The 16762-nt window shown below is 37.1% G+C and overlaps 1 protein-coding gene across 1 annotated transcript in view; it reads right to left on the bottom strand.

Moving 5' to 3' along the window:
- Nucleotides 1-16762, bottom strand: part of LOC107600034 (ceramide kinase-like) — a 41450-nt gene that overhangs the window by 16324 nt on the left and 8364 nt on the right. Inside the window, exons 2-8 of the mRNA XM_016291799.1 lie at nucleotides 5820-5951; nucleotides 5520-5642; nucleotides 4159-4284; nucleotides 3349-3415; nucleotides 2287-2432; nucleotides 1882-2034; nucleotides 918-1007 (exon numbers count right to left, since the gene is read on the bottom strand). Of these exons, the coding sequence (XP_016147285.1) occupies nucleotides 918-1007; nucleotides 1882-2034; nucleotides 2287-2432; nucleotides 3349-3415; nucleotides 4159-4284; nucleotides 5520-5642; nucleotides 5820-5951 (837 nt within the window). The remainder of the gene's footprint in view (nucleotides 1-917; nucleotides 1008-1881; nucleotides 2035-2286; nucleotides 2433-3348; nucleotides 3416-4158; nucleotides 4285-5519; nucleotides 5643-5819; nucleotides 5952-16762) is intronic.

The following is a 16762-nucleotide window of genomic DNA, read 5'->3' as shown; positions in this document are numbered from 1 at the left end:
TAGCGCTTGTTGTTTGTCATTTCTCCGATCACAAATGCAGACATGGTTTTATGTTTACGCGGCGCGATGCAACGCAACACGTAAAAAGACAGTATAAGTCATTATAATCCATAATTATGTCCCCACTGGATGCAACAAATGCCTCGTTTATAATGGGTTTTAATGTTTTTATCTCGTCGCTCCGGCCGGGATACGGCATCACAGTATGTTAAGGGGCGTAACATTTCTGTCACACGCTTGAGGTATTCGGCCAATCACAACGCACTGGATAGCTGGCCAATCACAGCACACCTCGCTTTTCAGACTGATGAGCTTAGTAAAATTCGACGCATTTCAGAAAGGCGGGGCATAGAAGAGAAACAATAATGTACAGTATGTGGAAAATAATGTGTTTTTTGAACCTTAAACCGCATAAACACATTGCATTACACCAAATAATGTTCTTTTTAGCAACATCATATGACCCTTTTAACTAGACAAATTGCCATGACTTTCAAGGTTCTCTATGAACCCTGCTGTTACTAAGAACTTCAAAGAACAAAATTAGCTGCTCTTTTTCCAAGAAAAAAAAAAAAAGAACTTACAGTTAATGAAATATTCATATTATTTTAAATTTATACTATTATAAATTATATAGTAAGCATTTGGTGGACAGCAGGGATACTTTTTGAAGTGTGCTGGTTAAGAGAGTGTTGCTTTTTTCAGAGGCTTTGATGAAACATGAATGGATTTGCTTCATCGCTTTCATAAAAAAAAATATGTTAAATCTACTGATATTTTCTGTTGAGATGAAACAAGAACCTGGTCTTCCTTATTGGTATGGCGCAGCAGGTGGCACAGGAAGTTGAGTCTGGAGCACTTCCTGACGAGGATGAGGTCAGTAGTTCCATCTGCTAAGTGCGCTGACGGCGACAGACCTTTAGGACTGCGAGGACACGCACAACTCATGCTGGCAGCATTGATGGCCAAGAACTTTCCCCTGATGACCGTCCATGTATCCCCACACTCTGAAATACAATAACATCGTGTGACTACTAATATACCTTTACACAGTGAAGTCTATAGACCCTTTTCAAATTAATTTATTACTTTTCCTACATAATTTTTAACAAAAACATTGGTAAAATATCTATTTAGGAGTCAGACCTTTCCAACGATATATAGTTTGTCATTATTAGATTAGGATTTAATTGTAATATAGTGAAGTAAACTTAGGCGTCCCACAGAGGTCCCAGTTAAAGGGTTCAAACAGCAAATCAACATATTAGAATGATTTCTGAAGGATCTTGTGTCACTGAAGACTGGAGTGAAGGCTGCTTTGCCATCACATGATTAAAATACCTTTAAAAATATATTAGAACAGAAAACAGCTAATTTTGGATTGTAATAATATTTCATAATATTACAGTTTTTACTATATTTTTTAATTAAATAATTTCTGCCTGGGTGAGCATGAGACTTCTTAAAAAATTTGTCAATAAGTTAGAAAATAAATGTACTGACTGCAAACTGTAGTGTATAAATATCATCTAGTCCTGGTTTACAATATAATTGAAACACATCAGATGATGGCTTAAATGACTAATTTTACAGGTTCGGTCATGTTGTATTAATGTTTGCTCACAGATTCATATTACTGTGATCAAATTATGATTATACAAATGACACAGAACAACATTTACCCAGATCGGCACTGCATTTTGTCTCTGGGAGTTCCCGAGTCCCCTTCAGCAGGTAAAAAGGACACAGTTCCCTCATAGTAGCGATGTGATAGAAAAGTTTTAACACCTGTAAAAAAATAAAACAATAAAATGATTTCTATTCAAAACTGCAGAAAGACAAAAATCACTTATTTCAGTCTTGATATATTTTCCTGTATACCTGAGATATCATAACGGGCTGGGCCCATCCAGCGCTTCCCCTCACTGTCTGTCAGCACATCTCCGTAGAACCCGTAACCCAATAGTGACACAGAGTAACGCAGGAAATGGTCTTCATTGTGCACTGAGCAGACGTCCATTGGCTGAGAATCACCTGCAGAAAAAGCCAAAACACAGGCTGATAACATCAGGATTGTGTGCTAGGATGCCACATCTAAGAACAGAGCACACTGCAGCAAAATTAGATCAGTTTCTGTGAAAGTAGCACACCAAACCTTTTCCATTTTGGTGTAATGCTTTATTTATGCAATACGTCACTCAAAGCTGTAAGTTACAGAGATTTTAAAAATATTGTATTGTATATTGTAACTATTGTTACATAATAAATGCCTTTACTTTCCTGAACCTGCAGGAATGATGCCGATGCGAAGTGCACATGGCATAAGGGTCTCCTCCATAGAGTTCTCGTCCACACCTGCTTCTCGCTGTGTACGGGAGACAAGGCCATGCATCATCTCACTGAACATGCCATCTCCTCCAACACACACCACACTGCAGACAGAGACAGCAATAAGCACTTCAATGCATATTTGTTTCAAACAAAATTTTCTGTAGTGAATGGCAGAGCAAAAATAGTCATATTAAAGAAATTTGGTCATATTACAAAAATTGTTAAATGCTCTGCACAAATAAAATTGACAAAGGTAATTGCTACCATTTTTGTAACTAAAATTAAGTACAAATATTCATGTTATTCTCAGGTAAGATGATGATAGAGCCTTCTCTGTGTGCCCCCCTTGACTTCATTGTGTGCTTGCTTTCATCACTTTTGTTTTTGTTCTTTTCATTGTTTTTTTGTCGTGCACTGGTTTGTTAAACTGAACAGCCAAAGGGTGATCTTTTCACCGACTGCTCAACACCAGTTCAACAAAATGCGGCCAACAGAGACAGTACAGAACACACTGCAAAAGCTGATGGCTCAACAATGGCATGACTTTGACCAACTGCCGACCATCGGCTTGGTGCATCACGACCTTAAGCGGTAGCAATAGCAGAAAGATGGAAGCCTTGTTGCTTGTGAGAATAATAGATGTGGTACCTGTACCGATAAAGTTCCACAATTTTATGAGCTTTTATGTGTGAAAGTGGCTTGTGTCTAAACTGCTGTTCACAGAAATGCATGTTAAAAGGTACAGGAAAAAGATCCAGACCCAGCAGTCAGAGTTGTTTTGTGAATCTCGCCTCTAGCCCAGCTTTGAAGCAGCATCTATGTTGCTGTCACCAAAGGCCACTTTATTTTCATTCGTCATTTCCCAAGCTGCTCGCCGTCATCTGCCACAGTGCCAGGCTGATGTGCATTGATGTGCAAATGTTAATCTGAGCTTTGCTGCAGAGGACGCATTCCTCACTGGGCAAATTAAGAGTCGCCGCTCAGTGACCGTGATCTCCCAGCAGGACACCCACTCACCCGTCATACTTCTTCAGATCAGCCTCCGTCTTCAAGTGGTCCCTGGCATGATTTGCACGTTCGGTAACTATAGAAACAAAAGAGAAAAAGTCATTGTTAATGGCGACGATGACAGTGAGGCTGAGCAGAGGGGGGAGAAACATCATTATGTTCATCTGGCAGTTAAATTGCATTTTTCTGCTGGCTTGATAGAGACCATCAATCAGCCACATCAAATGATGAAGCTGAAGTTGGGGTAAAAAACAATCCCCAGTATATTTCACTACCGGTTCTTTACCATCAGCAGTGATGTAAAGCCGTAACTCAGAGGGATGTGCTGAAAATTATTGGGGCCTAGGACCGAGCCCTGTGGATCACGTTGATGATATATGCCAAAGGTGATGAATGGAGCTTATTAAACCGTCGGCAGAACATCTTGTTTGGCTCCTCTAATGATTTGGTTTGAATGGTATTTGTCCAGCCAGACATGTACTTTACCATTTACAAAATGTTCACATGGTCGTAAAAAGAAGACCTTCAAGCAACTGCTGAATAAGACTGTAAGCCTCAGCTCTAACAGCCAACGTTCACGCCAACCCAGGGTCTTCCTCCCTCAAACTTAATAAATAATGGATGTCTTTGCATTCCTATGTTTATCGACTATCACAGTTTGCATTATGGCCAGCTCCGGTGATAGATGGCGCTGTAAATAAAATCATATTCGTGGGATGGGTTGGCAGGTGGGGCCATTTGCCAACGGAGATCTATTTGCGAAGCATAAAAGCTCATTTTTTATTTAAATGTTAATGCAGGCGGCTGACGGGCACTCACCAATCACGTCGGTGGAAATGGAAGCCCGGGAAAAGATGGGGGCCACTTTGTGGTCGTAAATCTGCTTCCCACGTTGTTTTCCTCCGTAGGGGTTGATGTACACTAGCAAATTCTTCGGTCGATTGGCTGCGGAATGAGAAGCGGGCAGAGCATTAAAGTGAGTTTTCGTTTGACAACAGTCATCCTAGGCTGTCAAAACTACTTCATTAAGTTGCTTTTGAAAAACTTCATCTGATGTGACAACATAGAGAAGACCAAAACTGTACTTATGCCTACACTAGAATCCAAACACCCCAAAACTTTCCATAGGATTGGTAAGAAATATTATGGGTTATTTCAAATGTTCAATTATTTTCTCAGTGTTCTAAACTTGCGCAACTGAGTGGAATTTGCCAGTCCACACTTAGAGCAAATCAGAACATATTTGATATGTAATATACAGCTGGATTAAAATTTTTAACCAATAAGATTCTACTTTGGGCGGAGCTACTGAGCACAGATCAGAAACAAAATGGCTAACAGAAATACCAGCTATATTGGCAGATTAAAACACAGATTAAAAGGGACGAGAGATTTTATCACGCTATGTCAACAAGGAATTAGTGTCCATTATTTATTTATACCATAATTATGTACAGTACCAAATGTGTGGTAGTAATTGACTATAAATGAATGAAAAACATGTTTACAGTAAATTCACATGTAATGGACACCGAGCAACTATTTTGCAACTATTACTTTTTTCAAAAGTATAAACATGTTACTGAGGTACACACAACTGGTGTGAAAATCACTGACCGACCTATAACAATAACTTATCTTTTTTTGCTATAGTGTGAAGTGACGTGTGGCCAAGTATGGTGACCCATACTCGGAATCTGTGCTCTGCATTTAACCCATACAAGTGCACACACATAGTAGTGAACACGCATACCGTGAACACACACAGTGTGGAGCAGTGGGCAGCCATATTGCTGTGCGCCCGGGGAGCAGTTGGGGTTTCAGTGCCTTGCTCAAGGGTCTCATCTCAGTCATGGTATTGAGGGTGGAAGAGAGTGCTGGCTATTCCTGCCGGACCTGAGACTCGAACCTTCGGACTCTCTAACCATTAGGCCACAACTGAACCCCCCCCCCCCCTTTTTTTTTTTATTTTTTTTTTTATTAAACTCTGTTAGAATGTACTTTTATGGAAATTTTGAGTAAACTTCGGCTTCTCTACTACTTAGCCCACAACTTACCCCCCCCCCCCCTTATTTTTGCTATAGTTTATGTGTAGTTTATTAATTTTACAACAGTAAACTTTTCCGATACAGAAAATAATAATAATAATAATAATAATAATAAAACGGTTCAGGACGCACTCAACAATGCAAGTTGTTCCCTAATAGTTTGGACCCAGAGCAGACACATGGAATGTTCAGAGCAGTGGAAAGTCACATTGCTGCACCGCCAGCAGTGCTGCCTCATCCTCTCTACGTAGAACACTGCAGAGAAACACAAATGAAAATGCCACATTATTCCAAAAACTAGGTAAAAGGTGACACGCATGATCAGTATTGTTCTGATAATACACTCACAGCATATAAGATAAAATAACAAGCTATGTATTCCCGTTATCAGGGGCCAGATAAGCAGATGACAGTCTGATTATGATGGTGTACCTGTGAAAGCGTGCTGGCTGGAGTCCGCTGGGCTCTGAGGAACCTTCTGCCATTTCCCAGTGTCTTTACAAGGAGAGTAATCTTCTTTTTCCTGAACGGCTATAATTTCACACACTGGGACACAATGACTACCTGTGTATAGAAGAGCAGTGGGTCACATAACATGAGAAACATAACACCTCACATAACTCAAATGGAACCTAATAGGTCACGGAGGAGACACAATGCAGTGATTTTTAATTAAATTTAAATATGTCATATTTCATTTTTTGGTAATGAAAACAGGGCTGTGAGTTTCAAAACCAATCTCACACATTTTATTAAAACTCAGTCAAAAACAATCACTTGATTTTAAGCATTTAGAGTTATCCAACACAAATGATTTAAAATTAAAAATGTAATATTTCAAGCTCAACTGAGGCAGGATTTTTAGACAATGCACTGAATAAATAAATTAATTGGTACACCCCTTAAACCTCTGATACTACAGTCACTGATGCCTTTTACTTTTTAGAAGTTTATAGTCAACATTTCTCTCAAATCATCTGCCGTGTTGGATTTTTATAAAAAAACAAAAAATTCCAATAATGCCCGAATTTGTAAATTATTATTGAAAATGCTTTTGACTTGAGTTTGCAAAATGTGAGTTTTGGGATTTCCAGGTGAAGTCGACTGCTTCATTTTGTTTGCTTTGCAGTAAGACACTATGTAAACGTCAGTTTCCATCATCTCCGTCTCTGTGGCTGTGCTAGGCAAAATAGCTCTAAGCAAGAGTTTTTTTTTTTGCATTCTGACAGCTTGTGCCCAAATGAGTCAATCTCGTGTTATGTTACATTATGCAGGCTTTCCAGAAAACCCCTGAAGAGAAAGTTAATGAGGTTTGACCTTACTCAAAAGATCAGAGAGTTATGTGGATTAGAATAAAGTACAGCTTCAGAAACTTTACTTAATACCCAGATAAACCTAGAGTAATGATTTATCTTCATTAAAACTTCATGACACATTTATGAGACATAACAAGTGTATTTCATTTTTATACAGCCTAATGAAACCATTCATATGCCCAGATGTAGCCATAAACTTAACAGCATAATAACATGGAAACATCAACCTGATAAAAGTTCCATGATACTTGTATTAGGGAGTTATTGTATAATGCATGAATACTGCATGAGGTAAAAAGCTGAAATGTAAAGGTGAAGCAGTAGATTTATAGAGTTCATAAGGGACTTTAGATGCATGTTGCATTTATTCTTAGTTTAGCATCCACTAAGAATATCTGACCAAATAATAACAACAACAACAACAACAACAACAATGGCACAGTACATGGAGTGTATTTGGAGTGTATCGGGTAGAAAACAGGATTTGAAATTCTTCACCAAGCAGTATTCTGTTGGTCAACACGGCAAATCTGTTTACTGTTGTTCTGGGAATTTTCATATGCAAAATTCAATCCAGATCCAGATTTCGCAACTTGAACCTGTTGCGAAATCTGCGTGCGTAAATCTTTTGCCCTGATATGAAATTCCTGAACACTTGGATTCCTTTTGAAATGACTGGATTTTGCCTATGAAAATTCACAGAACAACAGTTAACATGACTGCACAATTGTATTTATTTATTTATTTATATTAGTATCAGCAAAATACCGAACATAAAATACATATGACATATTATGTGTGCTCTTTTATTGTGATTTTTTTGCAACGCTATTACCAAAATTTTGTCAAGAAATAAATATTAAATAATTACACAAAGTAAAAAAAATAAATATTAATGTAAAAATATATATATTAATGAAATCTTTGATTAGAAGATTTTAAATAAAATAGTTTAAAAGTTAGTTTAGGGTTGAAGATTTAGCCTAAATCAAGTTAAATTAACAGCGTCTAACTTTATTTTTTGCAGCAAATGTTGTTTTGGGGTTATAGAACTTATGTTTCTCATAAATTTAAGAATACAAGAAAGAAAATAGTTATTTGATCATTAACAATATATTTGTAAAAAGGGCTGAATTACAGTGTTGAATGCTTGATGAATGCCGTCAACAGTATAATTTGGTTTAAAAATGAGAAAACAGAATGAGAGTATTTACTTTGTCAATTTTCCCCATAAACAAAACACATTCTTTTGATCCGATCATTTACAATCTATTCGCCTCGTTTCATTTATTTCAACTAAAATTCTCCCACAATCACCCTGTATGTGATTATTTAAAAAAAAACAATGCGCACACACACATTCGATTACATAAAATGTTCTGATTGCGCTCATTTATGTGTTAAGTATAGTAACGGTATGAAAATTTCTTATCACGATTATAGTGACCAAAATGATCACGGTTATCAGTATTATCACGGTATTCGTAAAATGTGCTGGAAATGTTCAAAAGTACTGACGCACAAATAATTTCACCAAGTTTTACATTTAAAATCAACAAACAACAAATAAAATGAGTTTTTGTTTGCATAACTAAAACAATAACATTGCCAATGATGTCCGGATTTTAAATGACAACATGACTGACAACAGTTTATCTAATAACATGTTCAAATATCTAATGTAAATGTCAAATATCTAATGTAATAAAACTGTGTTTTATGCTTCAGGGCTCCAGACTTATTTTTCCCACTGGTCACTCTTTTGCGACTTTCTCAGTTGGTCACACCGGCACATGATTTGGTCGCAATATTTTTATTTTTAGGGATTAATCAATGCATGCTGATGAGCTTTTATCATAGTTTATAGTTATATGAAATCGAAAGTGGTTAACATTCAACCCCTTGTTTTTCATTAGTATTATTTGTGATTTGAATTTTGTGAACAGGGAGTTTCTCTTTAGCTGTGTTATAAGCCGGGCTTCGGATGCTTTCACTTTCGAATTCGCAATCTTAGTGTCACGTTTTACAAGAAAAGATAATTGTCTGATTTGCTTACATACATCTATACATATTTCACTTTTTAAGACTAAAACAAAAGATGGATTCATTGTTATTCGTAATTAAAAAGCATAACAACAATAAAACAGTAAGATACAATGACTAGCTTACAAAACGTTTATTAACAAAAACGAATAAGACGAGGTATGGCATACACCACATGCTGTATTATATACCGACTAATAAATTAGCTACAGAACTTTTAGCAAACACTGAGGAATCAAATAAATAAAAAAGAGAGCCTCCATAGCATAACGTGAGGTAAACAGCAAAGATAACAAGCTTTTCAAAATGAAAACAAAAAGAAAAGTAAAACTAAACTTGCTGTCGGTGACAGTGCTTGCATGTTTTTTCCCCCCACAAGAATACCAACATGTTCATCTTTGGTTTAAGAAGCGGTCTTTTACTTTACTTTAACATGAAAACCATCCATCGTTTACTCAATATTCGCGTAATTTTTGCTTCGCGCTCCTGCTGACGCAGCGAGTATAAACCAGGCTCTACACACTCTATAAGCGCGGTTTCGTTATGCTTTCAGTTTCGTTTGCCTTTTGATGTTTCTCATATGCAACAGAAATGCAGCGCTTATGAGTTAAACAATACGGTGGTCGCGCCAGTGCGACCGCACACAAAATTTAGTTGCACGGGCAGAAAAAATTATCGCAAAATGCGGCCATTTGGTCGCACTCTGGAGCCCTGTGCAGTACAGTATTTATTTATCCTCAGTTGTTCAAATCGCGGTAATCGAATACGGTTATAGTGATAATTAAAATATGAAACGGTAATACTAACCGTGGGGTTTTTTATCACGATTTATCGTCAAACCGGTAATCATTACATCCCTAATAGTAACTACATTAAACACTGAACAATAGTTGACATTCCAGGGGTCCTTGACCATAATATCGCAGCTCTCTTTTCAAATACAAATACACCAAAATGTATTTGCCAAATACACCATATGACTCCTTCCCAAAGATGGCTCAATGATGCAACAATCTGAGGCTGTATACTCTCAAATACTTTTCAAAAAAAGTTGAATTAAACTGAGTGATGACTTAAATAGCAAATAATTACACATCTCATTCCTCTTCAAACTTATAATGTTACATAAAGCAGGAAGGCAATTGAGTTTCAGATCTGATGAGAATGTGCCACATTAAAAGGGAGGATTGTTATAGTTATGAGACTAACGTCATTACACAAAACTAGCATGCATGTAGAACTACAGGATTTCACAAACCGAGTTTAGACAAATATGGCTTGGTGTGTTGTCTTCAACATGTCCAAAACCTAATGTGCTACCTACCCAGGTATCAAAAAACCGGGGGCAAAATTATATTTTGGCCTACACTCTATAGTAGCACAGCATGTATTCTTTGTTTATATATTTATTTTTTGCAATTATTTACATTACCTATTATTATTTTTTTATTATTACCTAAATCTTTTGTTATAGGGTCTACTGACATAAATAGTAATAATTAAAACATTTTTAAATTCATTGACATTTTTTTTTTTTTTTAATATTTATTAGACAAACCAAAATATAAAATTTATGTTGCAAGAACACATGCAAGTATAGCTACGGTTTAAAACAACAATCCCAGTCCATATGTTGCATTTTCACACCTTTTTTCACATCTGATCTGCATATTGCAAATTACACAGTTAAACCATGTTTACACTGGAGTCGTATATACGAAATTGCTTCCATTAAAATCAACAAATGCAGAGGATTATAGTTTTCTGTTTGATGTCCGATATTAAAAATCACACAGAAAACCATGCTGTATTTATTTGGTTGTTTTATTCCATGTCAGTATGTAAAGCTATTTTAATCGCAAAGGTTAAATAAATACGTAAGTAATTACGTTTGGGATAAACAATTTGGATAGAGAAAGATAATTTAATTAAAATCACAGTATAAATAGTACAAATTCATACTGACGGACTATAGGGCCTTTCGCACCAGGGGAACCTTTTCATAGTACCAGAATTAATTGTGGAACTACCCACTTTTTGGCGTTTTCGCACCGCCGGAACTGGGTGCAATTTTGGTACCGGACTGCCTTTTTCGAGAACCAAATTAGCTCCTACTAATCTAGCAGGGTCTAACCAGCACAACTGGTACTAATCGTGACGTAAGTAGACATTGCTTGGCCAAACGCGTACGAAAACGCCCTCACCCTCCATGATTTAAAACGCTGTGTAAACACACTGTAAACATTGTGTCAACTTATTTCGCAAGTATGGAGAACAGAGATAGATGGACGGACGCTGAAGTGCAGGCACTTGTACCAAATGTAGCACTGCCAGTTGTCGTTGGAGATTCTTAGTCCTCCTTGCCGTTCTTTCAGTCGCTTTACGTATACGTCGACTTTCCATGTCCATTATTGTGAAACCCGCGAGACACAACAAACACAGCTCCGATCACAGCATCCTCCATCCTCCTGTTGTTAATGTTGCTGTTCTTTGTTTCTGTTGTTGAACGCCGCGCACAAATATATACCGGCATATGTCACTTCTTAGTACACACTCTCGGTGCGAAAGCAACCCTTTAAATGGTACTGGAAAATAGTTCACGCAAAATCATCCCAGTACTTTAGTACTGTACATTTAGTTCTGGAACTAAAGAGGTGCGAAAGGCCCTTTTGTTTACGGGGTAACGGCTGCATTTCTGCTGTTCAGCGCCATCTGCTGTCAGAGAGTGAATGTGTTTTCATTCAGAGCGTTTCGCTCCACCATGCGCTTCTCATCCGTGCTTGTTTACGCGTCTGTGACACAGCATACAGCGGTGTTGTGCATTGTGACCAGTTGATGGAAAAAGTATTCTTTAAATGCATTCAAAATTCTGAATAATTTGTAATAAATAATTATTCTCAGTATTTTGAAGTGCCCACGATAACAATATCGTGCATATTCGTTATCGTGATATATCACATTACCGAATACCGGCACATTCTACTCTGGACTCATCACCATCAAATCTTCTGCACTTGCCATTCAAGTGCTTTTGAGTGGAAAACACTGCAAGTTGTTTGTGCAAAGTCTTCCTGCCATGTGTTGCTTTTGTTTTGCAGACTTTTGTTTCTGGTCTCATGTTAGGACACTCGTCTCATTTTTGAGTAACTATTAACTCCTTGGTGTAAGTTCTGCAATCATTCTTACGATCTGAATTCGACTCACACCTGATCATTAACTTTCATTAACTCGCATTGATTTGTAGCTCTGCATTAATGCCCGACGTGAACAATCTACACATTGATTACAAAGTCAATAAAGAATGATGAGATTTTTGGATGCTGGGTGACACACTCCCTAGAGGCTAATATGATACTGTTTTTTGAAAATGACAAGCTTATGGCTCTGTGACTAGAGATTATAATTAACTGGGACGGGTTTATTAGGGAATACTGCACTGCTTTGCTTCTGCATGCTAAATGGTTTCTAGTCATGCAGTGAAACCGATGCAGTGCTACTCTTAATCTTCTGTGTGCTCCAGGCTGGAGACGTGTGAGCAGTCATCCTGAGGCTGTACAGTGCCCATCATAAAAGGAAAGACATTGTCATTAGATCTCAGACTTAAACAGTACACCTTAGCACTTTGCAGGCAATAATCAAATATCTAATGTAATAAAACTGTGTTTTATGCTTCAGGGCTCCAGACTTATTTTTCCCACTGGTCACTCTTTTGCGACTTTCTCAGTTGGTCACACCGGCACATGATTTGGTCACAATATTTTTATTTTTAGGGATTAATCAATGCATGCTGATGAGCTTTTATCATAGTTTATAGTTATATGAAATCGAAAGTGGTTAACATTCAACCCCTTGTTTTTCATTAGTATTATTTGTGATTTGAATTTTGTGAACAGGGAGTTTCTCTTTAGCTGTGTTATAAGCCGGGCTTCGGATGCTTTCACTTTCGAATTCGCAATCTTAGTGTCACGTTTTACAAGAAAAGATAATTGTCTGATTTGCTTACATACATCTATACATATTTCACTTTTTAAGACTAAAACAAAAGATGGATTCATTGTTATTCGTAATTAAAAAGCATAACAACAATAAAACAGTAAGATACAATGACTAGCTTACAAAACGTTTATTAACAAAAACGAATAAGACGAGGTATGGCATACACCACATGCTGTATTATATACCGACTAATAAATTAGCTACAGAACTTTTAGCAAACACTGAGGAATCAAATAAATAAAAAAGAGAGCCTCCATAGCATAACGTGAGGTAAACAGCAAAGATAACAAGCTTTTCAAAATGAAAACAAAAAGAAAAGTAAAACTAAACTTGCTGTCGGTGACAGTGCTTGCATGTTTTTTCCCCCCACAAGAATACCAACATGTTCATCTTTGGTTTAAGAAGCGGTCTTTTACTTTACTTTAACATGAAAACCATCCATCGTTTACTCAATATTCGCGTAATTTTTGCTTCGCGCTCCTGCTGACGCAGCGAGTATAAACCAGGCTCTACACACTCTATAAGCGCGGTTTCGTTATGCTTTCAGTTTCGTTTGCCTTTTGATGTTTCTCATATGCAACAGAAATGCAGCGCTTATGAGTTAAACAATACGGTGGTCGCGCCAGTGCGACCGCACACAAAATTTAGTTGCACGGGCAGAAAAAATTATCGCAAAATGCGGCCATTTGGTCGCACTCTGGAGCCCTGTGCAGTACAGTATTTATTTATCCTCAGTTGTTCAAATCGCGGTAATCGAATACGGTTATAGTGATAATTAAAATATGAAACGGTAATACTAACCGTGGGGTTTTTTATCACGATTTATCGTCAAACCGGTAATCATTACATCCCTAATAGTAACTACATTAAACACTGAACAATAGTTGACATTCCAGGGGTCCTTGACCATAATATCGCAGCTCTCTTTTCAAATACAAATACACCAAAATGTATTTGCCAAATACACCATATGACTCCTTCCCAAAGATGGCTCAATGATGCAACAATCTGAGGCTGTATACTCTCAAATACTTTTCAAAAAAAGTTGAATTAAACTGAGTGATGACTTAAATAGCAAATAATTACACATCTCATTCCTCTTCAAACTTATAATGTTACATAAAGCAGGAAGGCAATTGAGTTTCAGATCTGATGAGAATGTGCCACATTAAAAGGGAGGATTGTTATAGTTATGAGACTAACGTCATTACACAAAACTAGCATGCATGTAGAACTACAGGATTTCACAAACCGAGTTTAGACAAATATGGCTTGGTGTGTTGTCTTCAACATGTCCAAAACCTAATGTGCTACCTACCCAGGTATCAAAAAACCGGGGGCAAAATTATATTTTGGCCTACACTCTATGGTAGCACAGCATGTATTCTTTGTTTATATATTTATTTTTTGCAATTATTTACATTACCTATTATTATTTTTTTATTATTACCTAAATCTTTTGTTATAGGGTCTACTGACATAAATAGTAATAATTAAAACATTTTTAAATTCATTGACATTTTTTTTTTTTTTTAATATTTATTAGACAAACCAAAATATAAAATTTATGTTGCAAGAACACATGCAAGTATAGCTACGGTTTAAAACAACAATCCCAGTCCATATGTTGCATTTTCACACCTTTTTTCACATCTGATCTGCATATTGCAAATTACACAGTTAAACCATGTTTACACTGGAGTCGTATATACGAAATTGCTTCCATTAAAATCAACAAATGCAGAGGATTATAGTTTTCTGTTTGATGTCCGATATTAAAAATCACACAGAAAACCATGCTGTATTTATTTGGTTGTTTTATTCCATGTCAGTATGTAAAGCTATTTTAATGGCAAAGGTTAAATAAATACGTAAGTAATTACGTTTGGGATAAACAATTTGCATAGAGAAAGATAATTTAATTAAAATCACAGTATAAATAGTACAAATTCATACTGACGGACTATAGGGCCTTTCGCACCAGGGGAACCTTTTCATAGTACCAGAATTCATTGTGGAACTACCCACTTTTTGGCGTTTTCGCACCGCCGGAACTGGGTGCAATTTTGGTACCGGACTGCCTTTTTCGAGAACCAAATTAGCTCCTACTAATCTAGCAGGGTCTAACCAGCACAACTGGTACTAATCGTGACGTAAGTAGACATTGCTTGGCCAAACGCGTACGAAAACGCCCTCACCCTCCATGATTTAAAACGCTGTGTAAACACACTGTAAACATTGTGTCAACTTATTTCGCAAGTATGGAGAACAGAGATAGATGGACGGACGCTGAAGTGCAGGCACTTGTACCAAATGTAGCACTGCCAGTTGTCGTTGGAGATTCTTAGTCCTCCTTGCCGTTCTTTCAGTCGCTTTACGTATACGTCGACTTTCCATGTCCATTATTGTGAAACCCGCGAGACACAACAAACACAGCTCCGATCACAGCATCCTCCATCCTCCTGTTGTTAATGTTGCTGTTCTTTGTTTCTGTTGTTGAACGCCGCGCACAAATATATACCGGCATATGTCACTTCTTAGTACACACTCTCGGTGCGAAAGCAACCCTTTAAATGGTACTGGAAAATAGTTCACGCAAAATCATCCCAGTACTTTAGTACTGTACATTTAGTTCTGGAACTAAAGCGGTGCGAAAGGCCCTTATTTCTACCATTTCCCAGAACTTCATGTGACAAACTCTAATGAAAGGCTAAAAGGGATTTCCCCTTTAAAGGAACACTCCAGTATTTTTGAAAATAGGCTCATTTTCCAACTCCCCTAGAGTTAAACAGTTGAGTTTTATCGTTTTCGAATCCATTCAGCCGATCTTCGGGTCTGGCAGTATCACTTTTAGCTGTAGCCTAGCATAGATCATTGAATCTGATTAGACCGTTAGCATCTCGCTCAAAAATGACCAAAGAGTGGTAGCACAGCATGTATTCTTTGTTTATATATTTATTTTTTGCAATTATTTACATTACCTATTATTATTTTTTTATTATTACCTAAATCTTTTGTTATAGGGTCTACTGACATAAATAGTAATAATTAAAACATTTTTAAATTCATTGACATTTTTTTTTTTTTTTAATATTTATTAGACAAACCAAAATATAAAATTTATGTTGCAAGAACACATGCAAGTATAGCTACGGTTTAAAACAACAATCCCAGTCCATATGTTGCATTTTCACACCTTTTTTCACATCTGATCTGCATATTGCAAATTACACAGTTAAACCATGTTTACACTGGAGTCGTATATACGAAATTGCTTCCATTAAAATCAACAAATGCAGAGGATTATAGTTTTCTGTTTGATGTCCGATATTAAAAATCACACAGAAAACCATGCTGTATTTATTTGGTTGTTTTATTCCATGTCAGTATGTAAAGCTATTTTAATGGCAAAGGTTAAATAAATACGTAAGTAATTACGTTTGGGATAAACAATTTGCATAGAGAAAGATAATTTAATTAAAATCACAGTATAAATAGTACAAATTCATACTGACGGACTATAGGGCCTTTCGCACCAGGGGAACCTTTTCATAGTACCAGAATTCATTGTGGAACTACCCACTTTTTGGCGTTTTCGCACCGCCGGAACTGGGTGCAATTTTGGTACCGGACTGCCTTTTTCGAGAACCAAATTAGCTCCTACTAATCTAGCAGGGTCTAACCAGCACAACTGGTACTAATCGTGACGTAAGTAGACATTGCTTGGCCAAACGCGTACGAAAACGCCCTCACCCTCCATGATTTAAAACGCTGTGTAAACACACTGTAAACATTGTGTCAACTTATTTCGCAAGTATGGAGAACAGAGATAGATGGACGGACGCTGAAGTGCAGGCACTTGTACCAAATGTAGCACTGCCAGTTGTCGTTGGAGATTCTTAGGCCGTTCTTCCGTTCTTTCAGTCGCTTTACGTATACGTCGACTTTCCATGTCCATTATTGTGAAACCCGCGAGACACAAGCTCCGATCATTACGTATACGTCGACTTTCCATGTCCA

The sequence above is a fragment of the Sinocyclocheilus grahami genome, unplaced genomic scaffold (genome assembly GCF_001515645.1).
Source record: "Sinocyclocheilus grahami isolate Dianchi unplaced genomic scaffold, SAMN03320097.WGS_v1.1 scaffold276.1, whole genome shotgun sequence".
Classification (NCBI taxonomy): Eukaryota; Metazoa; Chordata; class Actinopteri; order Cypriniformes; family Cyprinidae; genus Sinocyclocheilus; species Sinocyclocheilus grahami.
This window is presented reverse-complemented; position numbering and strand designations above follow the sequence as displayed.